Source organism: Mustela erminea, chromosome 8, assembly GCF_009829155.1.
Source record: "Mustela erminea isolate mMusErm1 chromosome 8, mMusErm1.Pri, whole genome shotgun sequence".
Classification (NCBI taxonomy): Eukaryota; Metazoa; Chordata; class Mammalia; order Carnivora; family Mustelidae; genus Mustela; species Mustela erminea.
The window spans coordinates 95,116,219-95,129,306 of NC_045621.1; the positions used below are offsets into that span (position 1 = coordinate 95,116,219).

The 13,088-nt window shown below is 40.0% G+C and overlaps 1 protein-coding gene across 3 annotated transcripts in view; it reads left to right on the forward strand.

The window, feature by feature from the left end:
* The first annotated feature begins 2,112 nt into the window (after positions 1 to 2,112).
* MAP3K19 (mitogen-activated protein kinase kinase kinase 19) overlaps positions 2,113 to 13,088 on the forward strand; it is a 66,009-nt gene continuing 55,033 nt past the window's right edge. For 2 of the 3 annotated variants that reach the window (XM_032354067.1, XM_032354069.1), the window contains exons 1-2: positions 2,113 to 2,380; positions 10,200 to 10,401. In XM_032354067.1, the coding sequence (XP_032209958.1) occupies positions 10,228 to 10,401 (174 nt within the window). In that variant the 5' untranslated portion in view covers positions 2,113 to 2,380; positions 10,200 to 10,227. Of the gene's footprint in view, positions 2,381 to 4,636; positions 4,681 to 10,199; positions 10,402 to 13,088 lie in introns of those variants that run through there. The other variant, XM_032354068.1, reaches the window with a different exon arrangement.

The window sequence follows — 13,088 nt, forward strand, 5'->3', positions numbered from 1 at the left end:
GATTAGGCCACAGTGAGAGACATCAAAGGGCTTGTGCACAGAGAAAAGACCCTGTGAGAACAGTGAGAATCAGCTACCTGCAAGCTGAGGAGAGGAGCCTCCGGAGACACCAAACCTGCCAACACATTGATCTTGGATTCTTAGCCTGCAGAATGGTGAGGGAATACATTTTTTTGCCTAAGCCCGCCCCCCCTCCAGTCTGTGGTATTTTGTTACAAGAGCCCTAGCAAACTAATATACCCCAGCCCTTCCAACTGAGAAAGTTCCAGGTTTCACTAGAGCGTTCTACATAGCTCCGTGGTGGCCTTATCACCTAACACAGGAGCACCCCCATATCCTTGGTTTCCATAGTTTTAGTTCCCCATGGTCAACCACCCTCAGGAAGCAGATGATCCTCCTTCTGACAAATCTCAGGTCAGTAGTAGCCCAACTCTACATTACAATCCCTGTGCCATTCCCCTCACCTCATCTGGTCACGTAGGCATCCCAAGACGGGTGAACACAGTACAGTAAGTTACTCTGAGAGAGAGGCCACATTCATGTAACTTTTATTACAGTAAAATGTCATAATTGTTCTATTCCACTAGTAATTATTATTGCTAATCTCTTACTGTGCCTAATTTATAAATTTAACTTTATTCTAGGTGTGTATGTATAGGAAAAACCAGTATATAGAGGGTTCGCTACTATCTGAGGTTTCAGACATTCACTTCAGGTCTTGAGGCATATGCCCTAAGGAAACAGGGGTGGAGGGGGATGACACCGGATTCTCCTTGTTGTGCATGCTTTTCTTGCCACTCCTTCTGAAAACTTACATTTCTTGAAAGAAACATGATTTGAATTAATGACTATTTCTCAAACTGAGAGACAAGGGGAGGACTGCTCTTTGCGGAACCAATAAAAAGATTCATGGATTGCAGACCAGCCTGAGCCCAAGCGGAACCCTGCAGAAATCCTAAACATCAGAAAGCACAGCACTTACAACTTTCTCTTGACATAAAAGCTAAGAAAGAGTACTGTTCCTCCTGGCAGCAGAAACACAGAAGGAGATAGAAAGTAAAACAGAGTAACAGCCTGCAGGTGCTTGGATTAGCGTTAAAGCCCTTCAGGCTGAATGAAGTGATGAAAGAGTTAAGGAAACCTAGCAATCGCTGAGTGGTCTTTTACCCAGAAAGGTTCACTGACTCGAGAAGTGTGTGAGTGTGAGAGAGAGGGTGTGTGTGTGTGTGTGTGTGTGTGTGTGTGTGGTGTTAGCATCGTAAAAGGGATGAATGCTTCAACATTTCAGTCAGGCTGCTTTGGTTCAGTCCCTAGGTCTACCATTTATTAGCTTAAAATTTCTTCTAAGCCTCAGTGTTCTCATCTGTAACATGGGGAATGATGGTGATCATAGTCAACTCCTTAGAGCTGTTGTGGGGGTTAAATGACATCATGAACGTAAAAGACTAACCTAGTAAAAATTAAATAAATGCCCTCTGTTGTTACAATAAAATATTTGCACCCTTTGTGGTTGAGTATATACAACAAGGCCATTTTTAGAAGAAAACCCCCTGCATCCTCCAGTAAGTGGCATAAAAAAAACCTAACAGCACACAAATGGCAGACGACTCTATGTTTTAGAGCACCTTGAGTCTACTTCCTCATGAGTGTTTTTGTAGTCCACAACTTCAAGTCTCTTTCAGCTGGGTTAATTAGCATTTATGACTCAAACAAAAATACAGTCCCAAGACTTTGCTTGGGAATATCACAAGTCTAGGCAAGAAATAGGTTCCGATGGAAGAACTTTGATTCCTGGTGCTTTCTCAAACATGACTCTAAGAGTACAGCCAGTCTGGGGGTAACCTGTTAGAGTCTCCTGCTCTGTACCTTAGATTTAGATTTGGAAAGGGATCCTTCTGGCACGTTATGGCAATAACAAAGGTATGGCTTTCCTGGAGAAAGTCTCGGTGGGGAAGATGATAACGGCAATTGTGCCAAGCATGGAAGTACACCAAGGTCCAACTCCTTCAAGCACAATGCTTGTTTTCCTTCCTGGATGATATTGTCCTGCCTTCAATTCTCAAAGCTAAATGCACAGTGGATGGTTGCCTGGGTGACAACCCGTAAACGAAGCAGTCTCTTTGCAGCTAACTGGAGGCTTTGTGCACACAGAACCAGTTTTAATTATTTTTTTAAGTAAATTGAGCTGTGCAACATTGGAAAATAATCAAAGAAAAAAAAAATCTGTATCTATGCTGCTTTTCAATGGATCTTTTACTGAAGTGTGGGTTGACAGCTATCCCAGAAATCAGTGCCACAGTAAAATAGGATGACGTTGACTGCTGTTTTTCTTGGTCTTTCTTCAACTGTGTATCAGCTCCCTCGGCAAAACACAACATAGGTAAGCCAAATCTCCACTTTTCGGCACATTTTAGGTATGTCCCTGTGTTGCAACTTTTTTTCTTCTCCCGAGAGGATGTCCCAGAGGAGGAACGTCAGGTAAACTGATAGAGGAAACTATATCCTAATCTCAAATAATTATATCCTTAGAGTTGCTGTAGTAAACTATCTTTGATTTTTCAAATATCAAGACAGTCCTTTCTAATACCTATGTGAATGCCTCTAGATCACAGGCTAAACTGATAAAGGCTAGAAAAGTATATGAGAAAACGTCCTTCGATTTAATTATACCCAGGGACATCTTTCATTTTAGTTTAGTCACTTAAGTATATGTTAACTTTAATTGGTGTAAGTCTTCTTATAAACACTCAGTACTGTATATATGTGAACTGGTCCTATCTTCCCAACATGAAAAGGGGTTCTCATTACTTTAAGTCTTAATTACACAAGATTCCAAATGAAATGTACAGTGTAATAAAATGCTTTGTTTTACAAGGAGACTTCCCATGCACACAGAGATAAAAGACATTGGGTTTTACCAGATGCTAAACCAGATATCCCTGTGGAAAGAAATATTATTGCTTAAAAACCATTACTCAAAACAATCCTAAAAGGAAAATTGAGAAACATTTTCTTTTTTTCTTTTTTTTTAAAGATTTTATTTATTTAACAGACAGAGATCACAAGTAGGCAGAGAGGCAGGCAGAGAGAGGAGGAAGCAGGTTCCCCGCGGAGCAGAGAGCCCGATGCGGGGCTGGATCCCAGGACCCTGGGATCATGACCTGAGCCGAAGGCAGAGGCTTTAACCCACTGAGCCACCCAGGCGCCCCGAGAAACATTTTCTTATTAAAAAAAAAAAAAAAGAAAGAAAAAAACTTGGAAATGTGCAGATTGAAGATCAGAAGAGTAAATGGAACTCACTAATAAAAAGCAATGTGAGTCTGTCCATGCTAATTGAAAGAACTTACCTATGTATAGAAATCTGTTATATGCTGATCTAATCTTCATAGTCTTGCTCCAGCCACAATTGAGTGTGTGAGATGATGAACGACCAAATAATGACCACATTGCCCACTACGGTAGTGATTTGATTTGATAACGTTCAGGTTGCAATTTGGTTTAACTCTTTTTTTTTTTTTAAGATTTCATTTATTTATTTGACAGGCAGAAATCACAAGTAGGCAGAGAGCCAGGCAGAGAGAACGGGGGTGGGGGGGGGGGGAGCAGGTTCCCTGCTGAGCAGAGAGCCCAATGCGTTGCTCAATCCCAGGACCCTGAGATCATGACCTGAGCGGAAGGCAGAAGCTTAACCCACTGAGCCACCCAGGCGCCAAGTTTAATTCTTTTTAAAAAAAATTTTTTGATTCCAGAGGTGACTGGCTGGCTGTTGGTAGAACATGAACCTCAGGGTCATGAGTTCAAACCCTACAGTGGGCATAGAGCCTACTTTCAAAACAATAACTCCAGTAGAATGAATGCTATAGTCTTATAATAGTTTGGTTTAAATTTTAATGTGTATTTTTTTTTATTGGAATGGCAGCTACTACTTGCAAAATGCTCTCACTTAAAGGTAACATTAAAGGACTAAGCCACAACCCCTGAACATGCATTGTCATTTCATTGCTAGGGGGAATAACCTTGCAAAGAAGTCTCTTTGGGGTTTTATTCCCACTTTATGAATAAACTGGTGATATAAATATATATTTCTTGCCTAGTCATTATTTGAATATCTGATTTTCAGCTTTACGTTGTTTCTGAAGCTGTTTCTTTTACCTGTGATATTGCAAATACTGTTACATTTTCAAAAAGAAGTATATAAATCCAAGTTTCAAAGCCGTTTACCGGGATAGATATGTATGCTGATTTTAAAATTTTTCTATGGCCTAATTTCAAGTGTGTCATTTGATCCTTCAGCCCCTAGCAATGTTCCAAGTACAATGCTTTTTCAATGTTAATGATAATGATAATGATGATTAAGTGACAGCAATCAACGAAATGTCTGCTTCCTTTGGAAGAGCTCAAAGAAAACAGTCAGGCACTAATGGTGGGAGTGTAAATTGGTGCAGCCATCCTGGGGAATAATCTGGTAGTATTTCGTGAAATTAAATACATTCAACTCATTCACCTTAGAGAAACTTTTGCACAGGGCCTAACAAGGCCTGAACAGGGATATTTCTTGCAGCGTTGTTTATGGAGTGGGAAGTTGGTGGCAACTTAGTTGTACGCAACCAAGTGACGTAATAATAAAGTGTGGTGGAGGCCTGCTATGCAGCCATTAGAAGCAAACAACCAGAGGTTTGCGTGAGTACAAGGTTAAAGCTTTAAGAAAAGGTATTAAAAAGTAACTAACAGGGTGCCTGGGTGGCTCAATGGGTTAAAGCCTCTGCCTTTGGCTGAGGTCATAATCTCAGGGTCCTGAGATCAAGCCCCACATCAGGCTATCGGCTCACCAGGGAGCCTGCTTCCCCATCTCTCTCTCTGCCTGCCTCTCTGCCTACTTGTGATCTCTGTCTGTCAAATAAATAAATAAATAATCTTAAAAAATAAATAAATAAAATAAAATAAATAAACAAAAAGTAAGTAGCAATACTATTTGTTCAAATTTAAGACAAGCCCTCATATGTAACAGCACTATATGCTTTTAAAGCAATCTAGCACATCAGATTGGCTTCTGTGAAGCAGAGGGAAGTGGGAGGGATCAGAGTTGAAGAAAGAAAAAATAAAATAAAACAAGAAGAAAACTAGATCCAGCCTAGTACTGCTAGTGGGTACGATTAACCCACTCCTCTCTACCTAGGATCCAAAGAAGTGAAAATAAGACTACTTTACGAATGTTCCTTTAAATACAAGTTGCATGGGACACCTGAGTGGCTCAGTGGGTTGGGCCGCTGCCTTCAGCTCAGGTCATGATCCTAGGGTCCTGGGATCGAGTCCCACATCGGGCTCCTTGCTCAGTGGGGAGCCTGCTTCTCTCTCTGCCTCTGCCTGCCACTCGGCCTGCTGGTGCATGCTCTCTTTCTCTGACAAATAAAAAAATAAAATCTTTAAAAAAAAAATACCAGTTGCATTAAGTCTTTTTGGGTGCTAGCACCCACATATCTCCTGGGTGAGAGCCCATTTTGCTAACACCTGTGCCTAATTCTCCTCACCTCTAAAATATGGTAATAATACTACTCTCCTGATGGTGTTGTTTGGAATTAAATAGATAAGATATATGCAAAGCATTTAGAATGGCATATGGCATGTAGTAAGCATTCAATAAATGTTAGACAACATTGCTGTTATCATTATATTATTATTATTATTATTATGTAACAGCACTTTGAACAAAACTAGGGAGAGACTTGAAGAATTGATTCTCTATTTCAATTTTTTCTCTATTAGAAATTTAGGGAAAACCAGTATTTATTCTAAGAAATTTGAATCAAAAGGAGTAAGTGGTAATGCTAAATGTCAATTAGAAGATAGAACGAGGAGCTCTGGGTGGCTCAGATTAAGTGTCAGTTAAGTGTCTGACTCTTGGTTTGGGTTCAGGTCGTGATCTCATGGGTCACTGAATTGGCTCTGTGTCAGGCTCTGCATTCAGTGGGGAGTTTACTTGGAGATTCTCTCCCTCTGCTCCTTCTCCCATGCTCACACTTTTCTCTTTCTCTCTCTCCATGCGTTAAGTAAATAAATGTTTTTTTAAAAAGTGGGAAGGAAAGAAAAGAAAACAAATAGCAAGAAAGATTAGATCTAACCGAGGTCAGTATTTCCAGAAATTGTCTAATGATAGAAATCACCTGAATGCTTGAGCAAAAAAAAAAGTGTGTCCAAGAGACAGTAAAAAGATAGGTGGTTGCCAGGGAATGAGGATCAGGGGGTTGAATAGGTGGAGCACAAAGGATTTTTAGCGGAAAATACTCTTATAGTATAAAGGTGGTTATATAGCATTATACATTTTCCCAAAGTCCTAGAGTGTACAACACCAAAAGTGAGTCCTAAGAGTAAATTCTGAACTTTGGATGATAATGATGTATGTAGGTTCATCAGCTGCAACAAATGTACCAGTGTGGTACTGGGTCTTGATAATGGGGAGGCTGTGTGGACAGGGGTTGGGAGGGGAGTTGTCAGGGGTATATGGGAACTCTCTGTGTTTTCCTGTCAATTTTGTTGTGAACCTATAGTACCCAAAAAAAAAAAAAAAAAAAAAAAAAAAAAAAAAAAAAAGTCTATTTAAAGCAAGTCTACTAAAAAAAATGACTAAATAGGGATGCCTGGGTGGCTCAGTAGTTTAAGCCTCTGCCTTCGCCTCGGGTCATGATCTCAGGGTCCTGGGATTGAGCCTCGCATCGGGCTCTCTGCTCAGCGGGGACCTTGCTTCCTCTTCTCTCTCTGCCTGCCTCTCTGCCTACTTGTGATCTCTGTCTGTCAAATAAATAAAATCTTTTTTAAAAATGACTAAATAGGGCGCCTGGGTGGCTCAGTGGGTTAGGCCGCTGCCTTCAGCTCAGGTAATGATCTCAGGGTCCTGGGATCGAGTCCCGCATCGGGCTCTCTGCTCAGCAGGAAGCCTGCTTCCCTCTCTCTCTCTCTGCCTGCCTCTCCGTCTACTTGTGATTTCTCTCTGTCAAATAAATAAATAAAATCTTTTAAAAAAATGACTAAATAAAATGAGTCTTTTAAAAATTTTCAAATTATTGCTTCTTGGCCTTTTGGCTAAGATCAAGTGTAAAAATTTTCAAATTAAAACAAAAATGGGGGGAGTATACAAGCCTTATTCCATACATGCTAAATTGAAGGGAACCTGGAAATCTTTATTCATAACTAAGAACAGCAAAATTCTTTTTTTTATTTTTATTTTTTTTAAAGATTTTATTTATTTATTTGACAGAGAGAGATGACAAGTAGGCAGAGAGGCAGGCAGAGAGAGAGAGAGGGAAGCAGGCTCCAGGCTGAGCAGAGAGCCCGATGCGGGACTCGATCCCAGGACCCTGAGATCATGACCTGAGCCGAAGGCAGCGGCTTAACCTACTGAGCCACCCAGGCGCCCAGAACAGCAAAATTCTTAATGCTCGTGCTAGTTTAGGAAACTGCACTCACCTAAGGCCACATTTCGTGGAGAGCCAAGGAAACAAGACACCTTACTTATATGCTGGCTCTGTTGCTGACCTTGTTGATTATCATTCTATCAAAGCAAGTGGTTGCCTACCCCAGCATCAGGTCTTCCCCAGTTGCCCAAACACATCCTCTTGGACCCATTTCACATTTTCTATTGCCAATCAGTCACAAATCCTTTAAGTTTACTTTCAATTTCTATTTTTGTCTTTCTATTCTCTAGCATAATAATCTTCTCAAAATACCACTGTTCCTAAAAGACACTACTCAAAACTCTCCATGGGCTTCCCAGCTTGTTCAGAAGTAAAGTGTAAATTCCCTTCTGGTCCACTCTCTCCTCATTGACCCTGGTTGCGGGTCTCTTTCATGCCCTTCCCCTCTGTCAAAACTGTCGTTTCCTCTTCACTCCACTCCTCCGAATATTACTGATACCCTTTTTCCAACGGAGATGCTCCAGTCACATAACCATCACATTTCTCTGACATTATAAATTTCATTATTCGTTGCTTGATTTGACATTTAACCATAATTTTTTTCCTTCCATTTTTGTCTTAGCTATTTTATTATATTTTCCACCGTGACAGGTCAATGAAACAACTGAAAGACATATAGTAGCCTCTTAAATGAATGAATGAATTTATCAAATAGTATTATTTCTGGGGTGAAATACATGTTCTCTCTGAAAAAGAAGGCTCTATATAGTGTGGCCTATGAATTCTAAGGCATTTGTGTATATAGAACATTAAAAACCAATTCTAGACATTTTCTTGTTTATTTTTGTCAACTTTTATCCACAAAATTGTACTATGAAATGGGCTTTTTGTTTTCTTGCTTTCAACAAAATGCCAGTTCATTGCAAGTAAATTGCCAGTTCAAAGAAATAACGTGCCTACTTGCAGTGACTATGGTATCAGAGGCTTTCTGAAGATGGAATATAGAGTGTGACAAATGATTTTGTGCTGTTTCCAACAGCAAGAGGCTCCATGGGGAAGATAGTCTGGTGACTTCAAAAATTGCACTCTGTTGGGGCACCTGAGTGGCTCAGTGGGTTGAGCCTCTGCCTTCAGCTCAGGTCATGATCTCAGAGACTTGGGATTGAGCCCCACATAGGGCTCTCTGCTCGGCAGGGAGACTGCTCACCCACCCCCCGGCTGCCTCTCTGCCTATTTGTGATCTCTAGCTCTCTCTCTGTCAATAAACAAACAAATAAATAAATAAATAAATAAATTTTTTTAAAAAATTGCACTCTAAGAGATATTTCAATGATTTGGAAAGCTGAGATGGCATATTTAAAATAAGGTTTTTTCTGGAAAATCTGGAATGATGGCCACCATGCTCTTCAATGACTCACATTGTACAAGAGTTATTGAGGATACAAAATATAAGGCATAGAATGTTCCTGCTACTGAGGAGTTTATACTTCCATAAACAAAATAGTTACAGGGATTTTAATAAATGACACTAAAGAAAATAAAAACCTGGAACACCTGGGTGGCTCAGGTCTTTGGGCAGCTGCGTTCGGCTCAAGTTGTGGTCCTGAGGTCCTGGGATCAAGCCCCCGCATCAGGCTCCCTGCTCAGCAGAGAGCCTGCTTCTCCTTCTCCCTCTGCCTGCCACTCTGCCTACCTGTGCTCTCTCTCTCTCTGTAAAATAAATAAATAAAATCTTTTAAAAAAAAAAAAAGAAAGGAAGGAAGGAAGAAAGAAAACAAAATCCTGCAAGAATTTTAACCAATAAAATGTGCCAAAACTTTTTAAAAAGTATTATTTATTTAAAATTTATTATTTATTTGTTTAAATTAACATTTATTTAAAATTTATTATTATTTATTTAAATTTGACTAGCCAACATGTTGTACATCACTAGTTTCTGATATAGTGTTCGGTGATTTATCAGTTTCATGTAATACCCACTGCTCATCATCTCAGGTGCCCTCCTTAATGCCCATCATCCATTTACCCCATCCTCCCTACTATCTCCCCTTCCACAACCGTCAGTTTGTTTTCCAGAGTCAAGACTCTCTCATGGTTTGACTCTCTGACTTCTTCCCACTCAGTTTTCCCTCCCTTCCCCTATGACCCTCTACACTTTTTCTTATATTCCACATATGCGTGAAACCATATGATAATTATCTTTCTTTGATGGACTTAGCATTATATCCTCCAGTTCCAAACATGTCCATGTAAATCCTTTCTGATGGCTGAGTAATAGTCCATTGCATATATGAACCACATCTTCTTTATCCATTCATCTGTTGAAGGAGTGCCAAAGCTTTGGATATAGTACTTCAGATCTTCACCATTTGAAGAGGGGATTGTTATTTCCATTTTAGGGATGAGGAAATTAATCTTGGAGAAGCTTGAAATTAATCACGCTCAAGCTTACACAGTTGGGAATCTGTGGAGGAGAGATTTAAGCCCAGGTTCTTTAAGGTTCCAGAGCCTCTGTTCTTTCCATTCTAGTGTTGATCCATCCTTTCTTCTCCTGTACCACAGCATTTCTCACAAAGTGATGGTGAAAATTGTTATTTATAATTTAAAACATGTGCACAGAGCCAACACTGATAGAATTACTGTTTCCTCTTTTTCAAAATTGTCTTTAAAACCATTATTTCATACATAAAAGAGGGGAAAGAGGTGACACTAAAGATAGAATATGTTACATTTGAACAACCCATGCTTTGTTGGTTCTTGTTTAATTAAATTGTTTCTCTTCTTTCGCAGGGTCAGGTGATTATGTGGAATTAGCAAGATGAATAAAAATAAACTGATTCATGATTTCCTGGAAGTAGTTTCAAGGGGTGATGTGGAACTCATCTGTGACTATATTACTAAAGTCCATTCCATCTTTGGAAACCTTGACTTTCAGCATCCAGAGACTGGGAATACACCTCTCATTACTGCAGCAGAAGAAAATCTAACAGAGGTACTGTGTTGTGTCCTGGGGCCCATGGGTAATCTTCTAAGCTAAGGATTTCAAGAATGAAGTGCTTACAAATAGCAAAACACTTACCTCTCTATGAAAGAATGCCTGAAGGCAGGCTTCAGAGGGAATGTGAAATGGCTTAGGATGGGGACAAGAAGATGAAAAAGACAATTTCACTTAACTGAGCAGGCTGATGCCTCTATAAATTCTTTTTTTTTTTTTTTAAGATTTTATTTATTTATTTGTCAGAGAGAGAGAGAGTGAGCGAGAGCGAGCACAGGCAGACAGAGTGGAAGGCAGAGGCAGAGGGAGAAGCAGGCTCCCCGCGGAGCAAGGAGCCCGATGTGGGACTCGATCCCAGGACGCTGGGATCATGACCTGAGCCGAAGGCAGCTGCTTAACCAACTGAGCCACCCAGGCGTCCCTTTGAGAGTCTAAATGCAAGTGGACCCTCAACCCTGCTTAGCTATCTCAATATCCTCTCTCTTGATGATATTCTTAGCTTTTTTTTTCTCTTTTGACTCCTTTCTAGTAACACTTTTTAAACAAATTATAAAATGTAGCATATAAAAATGGATATACAGCTTAAAGAAAAATATGACACTAGCACCCATGTACCTATCATCCAAACCAAAAATTAGATGCTGCCATGCCTCAAAAGCCTTTTATATTCTCCTCCTGAATTGTGTCCCCATCTTTATAATCATTATCCTGAATTTTGAGTTTATCATTTCCTTTGTGTTGTCCTCTCTGCTTATATTCCTAAATAATGCATTATTTACTTTTTCCTGTTTTTGAATTTTACAAAAACAAACTTATACTACATGTGTTCCTGTCTAACTTCCTCATTCTTATCATTGCGGTTTTTTTTTTTTAAGATTTAATTTATTTATTTGACAGACAGAGATCACAAGTAGGCAGAGAGGCAGGCAGAGAGAGGAGGAAGCAGGCTCCCCGCAGAGCAGAGAGCCTGATGTGGGGCTCGATCCCAGGACCCTGAGATCATGACCTGAGCCGAAGACAGCAGCTTAACCCACTGAGCCACCCAGGCGCCCCATCATTGCGTTTTTTGATATTCAACCATTTTGAGACACATAACTTTGTGGGGTTTTTTGTTTGTTTGTTTTTACTGGTGTCTAGTAATACGTTTATGCCACAACATATTTGTCTTTCCTACTTTGAAGGACACATGGGTGCTTTCCATATTTATGTTATTACAGACAACAATGCTACCTTCCATTAGAATTTAATATGTTTAGGTATCTCCTTTCTGATGACACACAAATAAACAAACACCTCCACTGATCCCACATCCTCCTCCAACTACATCCTCTCCTCTCTCAGACTTTTTCATCTGCAGATCTATGTCAAGAAATATGAAAGATCTACGATTTTACTCTGCTTATAAGCTAACAAATTAGCCTGCCCCAATTTCTTAGATCCTTGGCGTAAGACATCAAAGCCCTTTGTCAGAGACAAAGAGCACTTTATTACTCATAACAATAGGATTACCAGGATATTATCAGTTTTGTATCATCTCACTCATCCTAATTCCCACATAATAGTAGGAAGAGGACCAGATGACCCCTGTTCAGACAGTAGGTTGGATTGCAGGACAGGAGCTCTAAATTTAGGGAGCCCAAATCTTTTATAATGGGTAGTAAGCAAACCTAATCCTTGCTTCCAAGGCTGTTCACTACACAAGCAAGCTTGAAAAGAGTGTCTGGGGCAAAGGCATTCCGTGCCTCTGCTCATACAACTTATAGAAATGTGAGAGACCCAGAAAGTCTTGTTTCCTAAAAATATCTACCTTTCATTTCTTTTTTTTTTTTTTTTTAAGATTTTTTATTTATTTATTTATTTTGACAGAGAGAAATCACAAGTAGACGGAGAGGCAGGCAGAGAGAGTCTACCTTTCATTTCTACTCTGTCTTGGCTCCTGGTGAATTTTCCCATGTGCATACCACTCTGATTAATCTGACCAACAGAGGTGGAAACCACATCCATTAATTTGTCTCATACAATATTCAGTTAAAGCTACTATCAAGAGAACTCCAAGCAGAGGAACAAGGCCATACTGTAAACTAGTGTCAATCATGCCATCCATGGTCTTGAACCCCTCCAACTCAACAAATGCCATCAACCAGATGGTTTTCTCCTTAAGTTTCTCTGTTGATCTTCTCACTTGGTCCAAGGCATCAACCCAGGTATTGCAGTCTCTATCAGCCATTGCACAGACTTCACCTTGACCCACAGGAGGAAGTCTAGAGTAGTTCTATCATTCGTTATCTATTCATAACTACCCTGGCCAGTGACTTGACTGCTGACCTGAATGTCTTACAGGGATGAGGTGGTATCATTGATAACTTTAGCTAAAGGCAGAAGCAAATTTTGTTCTACTTTTTCTAATTGGACATCTGTCTTAGGGATAATTGTCCACAAGGGGCACATAAATGACAAGTCAGCTATCCCTCGGGGAAACTCCCTCAAGTAACCAATGGTAGCTTCATTTTGGGAAAGCTCTGAAGTCATCTGAGGCTACATATCTACAGATGGTATTTACTTAAAGATTGGAAGGTCTCTTATGACCACCCCTAAAGCATAAGTCATTATGTTTTCAGGCGCCATACAAAGTAATGCCAGGTTTCTCTATAAGAGCTATAATCCTGGGAGTACCCCTTGGGCAG